Source organism: Engystomops pustulosus, chromosome 3 (assembly GCF_040894005.1).
Source record: "Engystomops pustulosus chromosome 3, aEngPut4.maternal, whole genome shotgun sequence".
Taxonomy (NCBI): Eukaryota; Metazoa; Chordata; class Amphibia; order Anura; family Leptodactylidae; genus Engystomops; species Engystomops pustulosus.
In genome coordinates this window covers 114,630,227-114,646,488 of record NC_092413.1, presented here as the reverse complement: position 1 = coordinate 114,646,488, position 16,262 = coordinate 114,630,227, and the positions used below count along the sequence as shown (strand labels likewise).

Genomic DNA, 16,262 nt, shown 5'->3' with positions numbered 1-16,262 from the left:
CCGATTAAAGATGAAAGTTTTATATTGCAAATAAAACTGTATAGAGAACTGGTCTGTGCAAATAAAACTGTATAGAGAACTGGTCTGTGCCGTAACAATAATCATCTAATTAATACAAAATTGAATAAGTAATTATATAAATTAATTCATAATTCTTGCAGTCCTCTCCTTATATTGTTCCTCCTGTAAATTAAGTAGGCTGTTATTTTTAAAAAAATAAGATTATATAATTTAATACAATTAGCAAAAATCTTAACATTTGTTTAAAAAAATCTGGATTTTATGTGTATTATACGGAGGAGAAGAAGGAAGAAGAGAAGGCATATTGTATGTTTGCAGACTTACTCATGTACTCTTAAACTGAAAAGCATCATTCACTGCAAAAGAGCTGTCATGAGCAGAGATGAAAGTTCCACTTGGGAAATCAAGCAAAGAAAGTAACTTTAGGACATATGTACCTTGTTTAGATAAAATGCTTGAGCAACATTTCATTGCAAAAAAAATGAAACTCTTTACTATTGCCACAAAATATGCTTAGTAGTCCGTAAATCAGCAAGCAATCAGGGTTTTTATTACAAAACTAGTGAGTCATGAATTATCCTTCGCAGATTATCTGTTGATTTTGCTTTTTCGAGAATATCATTCTTCTTGGGATCTAGAAGCATTATTGTAGAATTTCAAGCCATATGTGGCCAATCACTAGGCTTGTTATCTAGTAATTCAGATGAATCATAGGATTATATTAATTAAATCTTTAGTGATAAAAATATTACATAAGCTCATTATAGGAGGTTTTGTGCTGAAAACAATGTTGACAATATTTTTTTCTCTTTTGTTAACAAAAGCAAAAATACATTTATTCTATTTTTTTCCTGAAGAATTTTTACACTTATGCAGGGGCATAACTACAGTTGTAGCAGCCATAGCAGCCGCTATGGGGCCCACAGTGTCAAGGGGGCCTCGTCATCCAACCTGACAATAAAGAATAAAGTATATGCACCATAATATATATGCTATACATTTATATATGGCACTGTATGTGTATATATGTGATGTTTATGTGTGTAAGAGTATATAAATGTATGTGTATGAACTGTATGTTTATGTATATAGGTATATAAATGTGTGTGTTTATATGTGAGTGTAATATGCAAAATTTAAAACAGGAAGGGGGGCCCCATTCAGAAGTCTGCTATGGGGCCCTTTCTATCCTAGTTATGCCCCTGCACTTATGATATAAAATCACAACCTTTGACAGGTCCCAATCCACATTTTACCATAGACAAATCCTAACTCCATACTCTTTCATGTTAAAGCTACAGATAGAGTTTTAAAAAAGTCCTGTATCTAATTGATATATGGAGAGCAGTTGAAACACGTTTGGAAGAAAATCCAAGCAGGCTTTGTCCTTGGTCAGATTTGAAGCCCCTGTGCTATCAACCAATAGTGCTAGTTACAGAGTCACTATGTCATCCATATGTTCTAAATTAAATATTGATAGTGAATTTTTATGGTGTGATTCAAATGAATGTTGGACAGAATAAAAAGGTCCAATGTCATTTTAAGGGAGAAGGAAAAATCTCCACAACCACAGAGCTCTTTTATCCTATTCTTAATTTTGAAATGATTTCTTTAAAATTTAATGTGCTCCTTGACGTCCAATTTACATTGATACAAAGGACTCATCATTTGACAGTAATGTACTGGTGGTAGTTGGAGAGGCACATATGCCAAACCTCCATTAGAAATGATAAGAAGAAGTATAAAAGAGACAGCTTCTTCCAGAAATCTCAACTTATTCATATGAAAAGTTTTCATAATGTTTCTAAAATTCTGTCAAAAATTTTGAAGCAAGTCTAACGACAGACACCAGGAATCCAAAAATAAAGCAGTCGGTGCTATCACTTGCATAAATGAAATATGAGGTTCAAATTCTCTGCAATAAAATCATGGCTACATTGAGTTAATTGCTTAGTTGTGGCATCTCCTTGATTCATATAGCACTTTGGCCATCTCTCAATAGGTTTTCATGGTCAGCAACAGTTTACCCCATAGTCATTAATCTAAGCCATTACTTGCATAAGAGGTGTGTGTATTAGCTTTCTATCTGTATAATACAGTAGAAGAGTCTGATGGAGATAGCGAGACGAAGCTATAGTTTAACTTCCTTTGATTACCAGTTTTTCTTTTTATTTTGTCTTAACTTCCTTTTTCTTGTTTTTCTTTTAATTGTTGTTTTCATTGTCCCTTTTTAGGCCACCAGATATCAGACAAATCTTTACCCCAATGCAACCTTTATGCGGATTACATTGCTAGTTATGCCTACAATTGTCTTCCTTTAGGCAGAAATTGATATATGTATCACTGGTATAATACCGTTTTTTACATTGTTAGATGGAAATGACTGTGTAACAAATACATTCATACATACAGGGAGTGTTTGTACATATATATGTTTATATCTCCACAGAGTGAGCAAAGAGGGAATAAGAATCTAAAAATGGCAACACTCCAAGGCTCAATAAAAAACAAACTCTGGTACTTTTATTACCCACTGAGCACAACAACATTTCAGCTATTGAACCTTAGAGTGCAGTCATCTTTTTATTTTTTAGATGAACTGAATGCTGCTCCATCTATCTATGTATCTATTGATGGATATATCTTTAAAGAAATACTCAACCAGCAAACGTAGAAGGTGAAAGTGAAAGAGCAGTTTCAATCTACACCAGACAATTTGTTTATAATGCACATATTGCTTCTGACGACAGCAATGGAACATTGTGTATCAGCCTTCAAAGTAGACTAGATTAATTTCATGTGAAGGATCCTATCACAATTGATTGTTGCAGAAATGTATGTCTTCTTTTAAATTCTCCACGGAGGCAATGTTGCAAAATTGCTTTCCACAGACAAAACAAAGGTATGCTTCCTATCTTACAAGGAGCCGAATTTGCCCATCACGAGCACATTAACTGTGTCTATCATTTCTGTTTAGAATTCCATTGTCACTTGAGAAACAATCTTCCACTTCACCAGCATGCCAGCTTACATGCGTTATATTTTTGTATTCATATTCCTCATGTAACAATTTTCCAGTTGCCTTAACAAAATCTATCAAATCTATTGTTATTTTCCTTTTACTTGAGCCCGAATTTTCTACTTTGCTTGTCAGTTTCTTTCTTGGTGATTGCCCTGCCTTCATTTATATTCAGGAAGGGTTTTTCTTCTCTCAGTTCTATCCACCATACCATAACTATGTCCTTTCTATGACCTTCATTTTATCATTCTCTCAGTGCTAGACAAATTGTTCCAGTCATTAGTTTGCATTTCAAACATAAACTTACACATGTGTGAGTGCACTAACTGAAGACTTTGGCAACTCTAATGTCAGACTGCTTCTTAATGTGTTCTTAAAGAATGTTCCATATATAAGGATTCAATGATGTTAAATTTATTTATTTTTTTATCTTTGATCAGTCACTATACAGAGCATTAGTTATCCTATGTATATGTACGTTGAACGCAAAAGTAATAATGGCTATAAAAGTAAGCTTTTTTAACTTCTACCATGATAAATTTCTCCTAGTGCAGCTGACATTTTAGATGGTCAGTTAGTAGTCTGGGTAGCTTCTTTAAGCTAATTAACATTTTGTATATCATAATAGTAGACTTTTTTTATAATTTTTTTAAAACATTTTTACAGGTGTATGTTGTTTGATATAATAAATTATTAAAATAGTTTCCTATTTTTCCAGTACAATTTTATTTAATATAAAAAAAATTATAAAATATTTGGCCATCTGTATTTTATAAACTATTAGTAAATCTCATATAAAATTATGATAAATATTTTCTTTCCTATAACCTCTTCCATATTTACAATTAAGGAGATGATATATCATTAAAGGCAACAAGTTATACATATTTTGGCAGTCACCAGGTTATGTATAATTACTTTATTAAATAAATTTTGTTTTAAGGATTATCAATAAAACTTCATTACAGACACCTTGCAGCTTACACCAACATCAAGAAATATTCACCAGAGGTTACAGTGGTCAAAGAGGTCCGACTGTAAATAGGGGTTGTCTGTAAGTCAGGTGTCCTTAAGATGGGGATTGTCTGCACTTTTTTACTTTTTAGCAGGTATCACAAAGTTGCCCGTAGCTGGCTCCATAAAGAAAGTACAAGTGTTAAAATAATTTTAAATGATTCATAAGAACACTTTATGGTATATTTCACATAAGTTATGTCAGTATATCAGGTTTTTTTCATTTTAAACTGTGAGAAGAATAACATTTATACCCTATGGAAATCATTACAACCATATGTATAAAAACGGGTTTGTCAAATAAATTGCATAATTGAAGCAACATTGAATACAGTAGCATATTATCACATGGTTTATACATCCAATCAGCACATTCATACCTTTTCAGCTAGAAAAACATGAGCAAAAGTCATATATTCATAAACAAATATAAATTGTTCTTAGTAAATAAAACTATTGCAAAAAAATTGTAAGTGGAGACAAGTGGTGCATGCAAATTATTGAGCACATTCCTTTAAATGGAGTTGATGTGATAATTAGATTTTTTCTTCTTTAAAGAAAACAAATTTATGCTAATATAGCCTTAATTGGGTGTCAACACTTGTGAAATTAAGTACTGGAGCTAGAACCCCAGTTATTAGGGAGTTATTAGGGGTTATTAGGTTAGTCAATGTACAAACATTTTAGTACAAACATTTTAATTCCATTAACTGTTCCACCATTTTACTTCCCCAATGCTTGAGTGTGCCTGCACAGATGGTAGCCATTTTTCTGTGGCCCACAAGTTATTATGGTCCATCAGTGATGATCATCTGTTTGGGGAAACTGTGAACTGTCTTGTTTCCGGCCATTTTATTGCCAGCCCGGCATGCATTGTTTCAGTCCACTGACTGGACTTCCATGTTCCCCTTCATCCATGTAGGGAACTCTTTGTGTTCACTTACATGTATGCCTAAAAGCATTCATCAGGTAAATACATTGGTTATTTATATTTACTTATGTGGGAACAGTGGTGAGATATGTTATTACTATATTAAGATATCCTGGTTAGAGATGAGCGAGCACTAAAATGCTCGAGTGCTCGTTATTCGAGACGAACTTTTCCAGATGCTCGAGTGCTCGTCTCGAATAACCAGCCCCATTGAAGTCAATGGGAGACTCGAGCGTTTTTCAAAGGGACCATGGTTTGGGAATAAAATGTGTTAATTAATTGAAAAAGAATGTCTTCTGATAAGTTAGCAGATGTATGCAAACATCTGCAATCTATTCTTCACTGTTCCGCGCGTATATTATCTCCCGACAAGTTAGCAATTGTGAAGAACAGTGAAGAATAGAATAAAAACAGTGAACACAGTGAACACAGAATCATTTAAGTGAAAGAATAGATTGCAGATGTTCGGCACATCTGCTTACTTGTCGGGAGATACGCTGTCCCGGGATCCGCTGCTCTTCTTCCACTGAAGTCTCCCCGACGTCTCCGTGCCGCTCCCCGATGTCTCCGTGCCCTCACGATGTCTCCGTGCCGCTCCCCGATGTCTCCGTGCCGCTCCCCGATGTCTCCGTGCCCCGATGTCTCCGTGCCGCTGCCCGATGTCTCCGTGCCGCTCCCCGATGTCTCCGTGCCCGGATGTCTCCGTGCCGCTACCTGATGTCTCCGTGGCGCTCCCCGATATCTCCGTGCCCCGATGTCTCCGTGCCGCTCCCCGATGTCTCCGTGCTGCCGCTGCCCCATGTCTCCGTGCTGCTCCCCGGTGTCTCTGTCCTGCTCACAGTGTTCTTCAATGTGTTCTTCACACATATATATTGTTCTTCACATACTATTTTGTTCGCACCGTTCCGTGCGTATCTTCCGACAAGTAAGCAGATGTGCCGAATATCTGTAATCTATTCTTCACTGTGTTTTTCACTGTGTTTTTCACTTAAATGATCCTGTGTTCACTGTGTTCACTGTTTTTATTCTATTCTTCATTGTTCTTCACTGTGTTTTTTTAATTAAATGCTCGATCTCGAGCAGGGGAAATACTCGTCCGAGCAGCGAGCCGTTTCGAGTACCTTAATACTCGAACGAGCATCAAGCTCGGACAAGTATACTCGCTCATCTCTAATCCTGGTTTATATGTCTATGCATTTTGACTGAATACATATTAGCACCACAATAATTTGAGTAGCAGTGGCATTTGGGTAAGAGTGCCCCTTTGAACATATAGATCCCATATGGAATTTGTGGTCATATTGCGATTGTTTTATAGACATTTTGTCTGTTTCTTATAGGTCTCTTATACCCCTTGATAAGCCTGTTTATACAGGCAAAACATGCCATGTTGGAACGCATGCATCTATCGGCCTATGCATTTTACTGAATTTTTTTTTGGACACACTGTTCCATTCCTCATTAACCCTAAATCTGGGGATTTGATGATTAGGGATAGTGTGCCCATTTAGAGACAGGTTCCAGTCTGGGGGAAATCATTTAGGATTGCCACTCTGAATTGAGGCATTTAGGGAACAATACAGTATACTTTATATCATAGGGTCTACTAAGACTTATCAGCCAATGATATTTTATCCAATGGTATTACGTACCTAGTGAGCTACTTGGTATATCCATCTACATACCCCCGTGTCTCTTGGTCTCTTTACCAGTCTCTTCTGGTTAATTCTCATTCTATCCTTCTGCCCGTTTACATCAATATTCTACCAGGTATACCTGACATCTCTTTAGATTTCCCAGGCCATCATGTACAGCCACCAGAAGTTATGAGTTTATATTTCCAGATTTTGCCTATTACTTTGTCATTTTGAGTTAACACTTTTCTCTGGCCGATAGCCAGTTCTCAGTCTTAGGTCAGCATTATAATCTTCTTGCCAAGTCATTTCCTCATCATTTTATACATCTATGAGGGTGATTCCTCATTTTATCTAGATTGCTTAAAAGTTATATTTTAAGTGGTATCTCCACAATTGTACTTTTGTTACGAATCCCTATTGGAACAACCACAAATCCACTTTACATGTTTTTTTGTGTGTTTTGTTCCCCAACTAGTTTGCTGCAATATTAGAAGCAGAACTCTAATAGCACACATAGTCATAATCATAGATCCCCATCTTTGTAGAATACTTTGTGCGAATAACAATTTTTATGGTGCACATAAACTACATAAATATGGGAGGGAAAAAGGAGAGACCCCTCTCCTTTTGAGATTGTAGCAGACATGTCTAATGAAACATTTTGTAAAGGCTCTGCTGTAGCAGTTCATTATCTTCCACCTCTATTAAAGGCAGTCTGAAATATACATTAAGATGGTACTTTTCTTTTAATGCATGTCTATCATACCTATGTTCACTTATAATAGTTAAAAAGTGATATGATTTTGTGCCGGCAAGGTACATAACTGCTTAATTAAAAGTCAAATTAGACATTTGATGTTGCTTTAAATCACAGGTTAAGTGGCTAGGATGCTTCATAGATCTCTAGAACTATCATTAATAAATGCAATGTATATGAACTGTTAGAAAATTCAGAAAATTAATCTTCCATGTGAATTTAGCCTTTAGCCTTTTATGAAATTTGATTTTGTGAAAAAAAGATTAATGCCAGATCACCAACACTATTTCAATAATTAATACCACTTCAGAAAGATATATACATTTCTTTTAATGGCTCTAAAATCACTTGGTTTACATAGGTTTTACCTGTTTCTCTTTTTCTCTGTTCACGTAATAAATAAGCTATAGACGATATCAATGCATGGTCAGGTTGTAAGCTTGTCTTTTTCAGATGAAATATTTATCTCCAGCATGAACTACAAAGTCAGTTGAAAATATTTTAATACATTAACAAAGACAGCTATTCTCCTAATTTATGACAAACTTCATACATCAAAAAGTACTTTCCATTTAATGGGGAATTTGATCTTTATTAAATATGTTAAACAATGCACCATTTCTATAATTACAATTTTAAATTGGCAACAATAGGGACGGCATGTGTTTCTCTGCATGAAACCACATTCCCTGTCATATTATTTTCTTATTCTTTATCTTCTAATGACAGTTATGAAAATATCTTTCATTACAAAAGCTCCAAAACATATCCCACTAATTTCTTAAATGTGATTGGCTACCAAGCCAGCTTCATACTAATATAAAATTTGCATCTAAGTATTTATTTGAGATGTAAAAGTATTTTTTTTAATGATCGTGAAAATTGTGATATAAAGTTGAAAAAATATGTAAATCAGATGCCTATAACATTTTTCTTAATATATATAATATTAAATATACAGCCACATTTATGCATAATTTTTATTTTTCCAGGTGGAATTTTTGAATATGTTGAATCTGGACCCTTCGGAGCCGAAGAACTAGCCTTCAGATTTGCTGTGAATACAATTAACAGAAATAGAACATTACTTCCGAACACAACTTTAACGTATGATACTCAAAGAATAAACCTCTATGACAGCTTTGAAGCTTCTAGGAAAGGTAATTTTTTTTATTTTCTGCTTTTACAATAAAAATTTATATAACGGAATGCTAAGATTTAGAAGAAAAGTGTTAATGTTAAGCATATTTGGAGTACAGTACTGTATATAAAGAGCTATTTATAGCAAAGTTCTTCCCATATGGACTACACTAAGAACATTATCTATATTTCCTTCCAGAATTTTACCTTTGCTCAACATTTTGGGCTCAATGAGTGTGAATTACATCCCAAAAGACACTGGGACACAATTAAAATATGATGATCATCCTGCCAACGCTTTACTGGCTGGGCATTTCTGTGACAGGTCTGGCCTGCAATAGATTTGTATTATAGCTTGAGCCTGAATTGGAAGGAAAACCCAGCACTCCCCCAATCTGCTGCTAGCCTTGCTTCTCCATGCCCACTTAGCGTGGAGGCGGTATATGGGGGGGGGGTTGTGCCTATTTCAGGACTTGTATGCCAGTTCTAAGGAGTACAAGTTCTGATAAATGTACCCCATGTTCCTTGCCTAAAGAGTTTTATTGGCTAAAAATATTGATAAAGTATCTATAGAATAATCAAAACAATGGGGGTCTACATTCACAGATGAAATTTTGTCAGCAGTTAGCTGCCTGCTACCATTTCTATCCTCTAAATAATGTATTCATAAATTGATCCCTCAATGTCAGATTGATTAAGGTCCAGCACCCTGCAGATAATTTGTTCTACACCCTTGCAGCTGATAAACATGAAACAGGTGAAGAACGCTTCAATCTCTATGTAGTGCTCAAATCATTGTATTGCAGATAATTTCCCATTCATTTGAACAGGAGTTAAGGTGCAGAAAATTTGGTTCTGTTACTACACAGAGAAAAGAGCTGTTTAGATCAGCTGATTTTTGAAGCTGCTGGGTAGTGATGATTGGACCTGTTAAAACTTTAACCTGAATTTTTAAAATCTGTTTGGTTCCGGGTATCCAACTGGAGCTGAACCCCCACCATTAACACCTGTGATTGGTGCTGGCACTGCGGATGCACATGTGCCAACAGCAAAATGCTATCAGCACTGTGTGCGTCCATTTTAGCAATGGTACTTACTGACACAGCAATTTAAATGCCACTGGTGACTTTGCAAGAGGCATTTAAAGAGTTAATGCCCTTGATCAGGACAAACATGGAGAATTGATGGTGGAAGGTGGATGACCTTTCCAATTTGAGTACCCTTAACACTAGTTTATGGTGTTCATAATCGACATCCGTAGGTCATGTGAAACAGATGACATCCCCATGGACCAGCATGCACTCTCTAAAATCCACTTCTTGTTGTAAACAGTGATGCATGTATTCGTTAAAATTTGGGTTGGGACAAACCTGAATTTTTAAATTCTGTCTGGATCTAGGTTTGGGTACAGACCCCAACTAGTAAGTCCAGTGATCAATCCTGGCAACAGTCACAGGTGTTAACTATTTGAATGTGGCTGTAAAAGTCACCAGCGGCATTTAAATTAATAAGACTGCATATACCCCCCATTTTAGGTAAGATCGTTGCTCACAATAACATCATCAGGGAGCAATGATGCACTCCAAAATTGTCAGCACAAATTGTAGGAGCTACTGGCGGGGGGTGCAGCCCAACTCAGTCCTGAACTTCTAAATACAAATATAAAATACAGGACCATAGCTTGAAAGAGGTGTCAGTGTGACAGAGGAAACTGTGCTGGAACAGTGGTAAGGACATGTGACATACTATTTTGCTTTGGTTTTGGTAAGGGTATAAGGAGAGGGCTCATATAAACAAACACTCACTACCAGCACTAGTTAACTATTTAAATGCTAAAAGCAAAATTCTAGCACCTATATGCCCTAATATTGGATTAGATCATTGCCCCCCTGTGAGGTCATCGGGGGGTGGAGATAGATTACTATGACAGTGTTAATTCTCTCCTGGACTTCCATGGTTGTCATTCAGCCTGATTGGTAGAGATATGTTTCAAAATTTCTACATTTCCACTACAATGCAGCAGCGATCAGGCCCCATCTCATGTCTAAAAATACAGTAATAAATTAATAAAAGTTCAAATCACCAGCTTTTTCCTAGAAAATAACAATAAATAAAGAAATAAAATCATAAACATGTTAGATATCTCCCTGTCCCAAAATTTCTGGTTAAAATTGATTTTTCCTAGCAGTGAATTGCCACTTTTTTCTGATCCATAAAGATTTGAATAAAAAGTTATCAAAACGTTTTACAGTGCCTGTAATGGTAGTAGCCAAAACTACAGGTCAATATTTAATTTTTTTCAAATGTATTAAAACAAAATAAAACTTATATAAATTGGGTTTCTTCATGTTTATACTGATCCAAGGAATACAAGGTGATGCCATTTGGAGCACACAGTGAAATCTGTAAAAACAGAGCTCTTTTGAAAATGGTACAAATGTGTTTTAAAGTCAATTTTAATGCATGTGGAATTTTTTCCAGCTTCCCAGTACATAGCATGGAATATTAAATACTGACACTAGGAACAGTCACACATTTTTAATATAGAAACAGCATGCAAAAGTTTTTGAAGTAGTGAAAAATGGGAACACAAAAAAGGACAAAGTCATTAAGAGGTTAAATTTCAAAGGTTTGTCCTAAAGTTCCTTTAATTAATTCAAACCTATGTTTTCAATAATACCTTAAATAACAATATCTAGCAATAGGATACTCAACCCAACAAGAAATTGACATAGTTTTATAGAAACATTGCATGCCATATCAACAGTCTATTAATTAAAATATTTTCTATAAACATTGTTATATGCATAGCTTCAAATCATTTAGAGAATCTTTGCTAATTAAAATCGTATTTCATATTAAAGTGGCATTTATCTGTTCGGAGATACATGCCATGATGTGAGGTTGAAAGGCAGTCATCTAAATTGCAAAGATCAAACTAGAACCTTATAGTTTTCTTCCAGAAAATAAAAAAAATCCTTTTACCATCATTTTTATGCTATAAATTTGACAAGCTTTCCCATTCACGATTATTTCCATTAGTAAAAGGGAGCAGAGATCAGCAGAATAAAAGTACATAAATGCCTATTAGACATACATATGCACTCCTAGAGTTCAGCACAGAGCAAACCTAATGGATTTTTAAACACCCAAAGTGTATTGGTTAGTGACGGCAAACAGCATTTTGACAAAGGCTAAAACTGCACAAATCAAGAAGAATCTATTTTTTACTGAGCCGAAATATTTATTACGGGCTTTTCAACATACACATCAGAGTGAGCCAATACAGATTGAATGCATAGAGAGACAGAACATGTAAAATGGTGTTTTATTGTATTAATTCAATCATCTTCAAGGATTTTATGTGGAATAATTACCTAAAGGCGCAAGATTCTGAGCATAATATGTTTTTGAGTCTGAAATTGTGTGCATTAGATGTGCTTTTCATCAAAGGAAATTTGTAAATAATAACAACCAAAGATGTTAAGTTTTTGTCTAATATCTCTCTCTAATGTATATTTTCTGTAATGAAATCAGAGTTCATCCAACACTATGACAAAACATTTCTGCAGCCTTGCATTTGAAAAGGGGTTACGCAAAATCAACATTTATCTATCTACAGGAGTAAAGCTCTTTACACTTTGACTCAAGTAATAGCCCTTTGTTACCCCTCTATGTGCACTTCTTCTCTATTTCATCTCTATGGGACAGATGGAGACGATATAGCTCAATTCAGTGCTTGAATATTTCCCTGAGTTCCATAAACTTTTAAGGAAAGCTACCAATTGCATGGTAGTGAATTAAGCTATCAATACTTTTCGTCAATGTCTTCTCCATGATCTAGGAACACATCTTCTCGAGCCTTGACTCGCCGTAGTTCCTTTGAAAAGAAGACTTTTACAAATATGCTAATGAACTTCGGACGCTATGTACCATACATATGAGAGCACTTGTGTGTCATAATTATACACTCACCGGCCACTTTATTAGGTACACCTGTCCAACTGCTCGTTAACACTTAATTTCTAATCAGCCAATCACATGGCAGCAACTCAGTGCATTTAGGCATGTAGACATGGTCAAGACAATCTCCTGCAGTTCAAACCGAGCATCAGTATGGGGAAGAAAGGTGATTTGAGTGCCTTTGAACGTGGCATGGTTGTTGGTGCCAGAAGGGCTGGTCTGAGTATTTCAGAAACTGCTGATCTACTGGGATTTTCATGCACAATCATCTCTAGGGTTTACAGAGAATGGTCCGAAAAAGAAAAAACATCCAGTGAGCGGCAGTTCTGTGGGCGGAAATGCCTTGTTGATGCCAGAGGTCAGAGGAGAAAGGGAATACTGGTTCGAGCTGATAGAAAGGCAACAGTGACTCAAATCGCCACCCGTTACAACCAAGGTAGGCAGAAGAGCATCTCTGAACGCACAGTATGTTGAACTTTGAGGCAGATGGGCTACAGCAGCAGAAGACCATACCGGGTGCCACTCCTTTCAGCTAAGAACAGGAAACTGTGTCTACAATTTGCACAAGCTCATCGAAATTGGACAGTAAAAGATTGGGAAAACGTTGCAGATTTCTTCTGCGACATTCAGATGGTAGGATCAGAATTTGGCGTTAACAACATGAAAGCATGGATCCATCCTGCCTTGTATCAACGGTTCAGGCTGGTGGTGGTGGTGTCGTGGTGTGGGGAATATTTTTTTGGCACTCTTTTGGCCCCTTGGTACCAATTGAGCATCGTTGCAACGCCACAGCCTACCTGAGTATTGTTGCTGACCATGTCCATCCCTTTATGACCACAATGTACCCAACATCTGATGGCTACTTTCAGCAGGATTATGCGCCATGTCATAAAGCTGGAATAGTCTCAGACTGGTTTCTTGAACATGACAATGAGTTCACTGTACTCAAATGGCCTCCACAGTCACCAGATCTCAATCAAATAGAGCATCTTTGGGATGTGGTGGAACGGGAGATTCGCATCATGGATGTGCAGCCGACAAATCTGCGGCAACTGTGTGATGTCATCATGTTAATATGCACCAAATTCTGAGGAATGCTTCCAGCACCTTGTTGAATCTATGCCACGAAGAATTGAGGCAGTTCTGAAGGCAAAAGGGGGTCCAACCCGTTACTAGCATGGTGTACCTAATAAAGTGGCCAGTGAGTGTATATACCTCCTTCATTGCGGAAATTGTACATTAAGTTTATATACGAATGCATAGCCTTTTTATGCAATGCAAACACGTCCATTGAAAGTGACTGTCTGCACCAAAAATCCGGGCAGGAATAGGAAATGCTCTATAATTTTTGGTGCGGCCGGTCAGCATATTTATGATGTGGTGACACAGGATGCATGCATTTGGGGGGGGAGTAAAATAACTGTTTTTTGTGTGGCTAACTCACGGACTCCAAACACAGTCGTGTGCAAGATATATGTGAAACTAAATATATATCTCAGTGTTTTACACAATCAATAGTTGTTTTTATTTTATTTTTTATTTCAGCTTGTGAACAATTGTCTCTTGGAGTGGCAGCTATATTTGGACCATCACACAGTTCTTCAGCAAATGCTGTACAGTCTATATGTAATGCCCTTGGGGTTCCACACATCCAAACTCGCTGGAAACATCAGGTGTCGGATAACAGGGATTCTTTCTATGTCAGCTTGTACCCAGACTTTTCCTCTCTTAGTCGAGCAATTCTTGATTTGGTACAGTTCTTCAAGTGGAAAACAGTTACAATCGCCTATGATGACAGTACGGGTAAGAGAAACTTCTTACAGGCTATTTTTGAAGATTTCAATGCAAGTGATAAATAGATTTTCTACAAGAGATAGATTTAACAAGCTGGTCTTTAAACATTTTCTTTTAAACGAGTCTCATTTTAAAGATCTAAAACAGTCTGAAGAAACTATTGATTTAGTAAGATCACTCCTTTGACCTTCTGTCTGAGTAAACAACATAGCATTTTCCTCTCTGACCTTCCTAAATGTTAATCGAACCTAATCCAAGCCATTGGGACTGAGATACCATTCTTTTGAACATGCTGTCTCTTTTTATTAAAAGTATCTTGTAATATAATTAGACATGTTTTTAAATAACTTGGATATTTAATTTAATTTGATGATGTAGATTACAGTGATTGTCAGTTACTAATACATCGAATGTACCAATTGGGTCTGGAATATAGTAGCATTCCTTTATAAAGGTTTCAATTCTTACAGAATTAGCTATATCTTGAGCATAATTGTCGTCACGTATTAGCTGTCTGGTTTAATCTTTTTAATAGCATTATAGTTCCATCATAATAGTTTAGCTCTGTAAGTGTCCCAGAGAGGTTTATCCTATGAATGACCATCCTCATGCAACATAATTGACACACAAATGATATAACTTCAGCAGGCATAATGACACTGGAAAAACGTTCATAATTAAAATAACACTGAATTTGGATCAATTATGTTGTAAAGAACAACACAAATCGGCAGAAATTGAGTGATCTGTTTTTTATAGTAAAGAAGTAGGAGACTTGTGCATTGCATTCACAATTTGGTTAGGTATGTAACCATTCTTTTTGCAAATCTTTAAACTGTTTTATAAAATACATGTTTCCTATTTAAAAAAAATTCTTTAGATTTCTGTGGGATATAGTATTCTACATGCTTCTTGGTAAGAGCAGCTCTCACTAAACAATTATCATTATATTTTAAGTGTTGTATTAAAAAAAGAAATCCCTGAATCTATTTTGAAAATCAAACCCAACTTACAGATTAAAAATATCAGGCAGACTGGTAAAGCCTACACAAATTACTCTGTAGACCAAAGACAAAAATATAGCATTGCCAGACCTACTCTACCAAATTTGCCACTAAAAAAGTAGGACATTGAAAAAAATCTATAAAGTTAGATTTTTCTTGCTGTTAACCATTAAATGGCATGGCCTGCAGGTCAGAACAATTTTTTTCATCAGTTTCTTATTCTAGTTTTGTAGGTTATTTTACTTCTGTGAGTTTACTTTGAGACTTGTTACAATCATGGCATGGATGCCAATTTTATATAATATAAAGGCTGAAACCATAGATAATTTTCTTTGGTGTCAAAAAATTCCAAAACTATTCTTCCAATAAGCTGTTGTTGGTGATTTTTTTATGTCATGTTTTGGGAAGAAATATAAATCGAACATAGAAATTCTAGCATTGCAGTTTTAATTTTTTTGCAATTTGCGGTATTGCTATAAAACCTTTCTGTAAATTACAGGTAATTATGACAACAATTGATTCAGTTTACAGTTATTAAAAAAATAATAGCACATGGCTTATGTATTGGTAGTATTGATTATGTTAAATTATAATAAACTTTGAACAATAACATAAAGAAACAACAAATCTTTATTTATAATCATAATTAAAAAAGAAACAACAATTAAAGTAAACAGAAGAAATGTGTGACTAGAATAAAAATAATTTTTTAACACAGACCGTTGCAATATTCCCCAGATTTTACTGCCTGTTTTCTTCTTTTCATATTGTGGATTTTTATGCATTATCCATAAAAAGAATGTTCATGTTTTCAAAGTGACATCCATACTCTTCATCTACAGGAAGCAGGAAACTACTATTTCTGCTTTTTCTGTTACAAAGTTAATGTCCAAAGTTTTATACAATATGTTCAGGTTTTAGAAAGAAATTTATTTCTTCTGTGAATCTAAGACTTAAATTGATTAAATTGATTTTTAAGTTT

The 16,262-nt window shown here is 35.5% G+C and overlaps 1 protein-coding gene across 2 annotated transcripts in view; it reads left to right on the top strand.

Annotated features, from left to right (window-relative positions):
- Positions 1-16,262, top strand: part of GRIK2 (glutamate ionotropic receptor kainate type subunit 2) — a 437,454-nt gene that overhangs the window by 181,812 nt on the left and 239,380 nt on the right. For both annotated transcript variants that reach the window (XM_072141893.1, XM_072141892.1), the window contains 2 exons: positions 8,372-8,539; positions 14,028-14,285. In XM_072141893.1, coding sequence (XP_071997994.1) covers positions 8,372-8,539; positions 14,028-14,285 — 426 coding nt within the window. The remainder of the gene's footprint in view (positions 1-8,371; positions 8,540-14,027; positions 14,286-16,262) is intronic.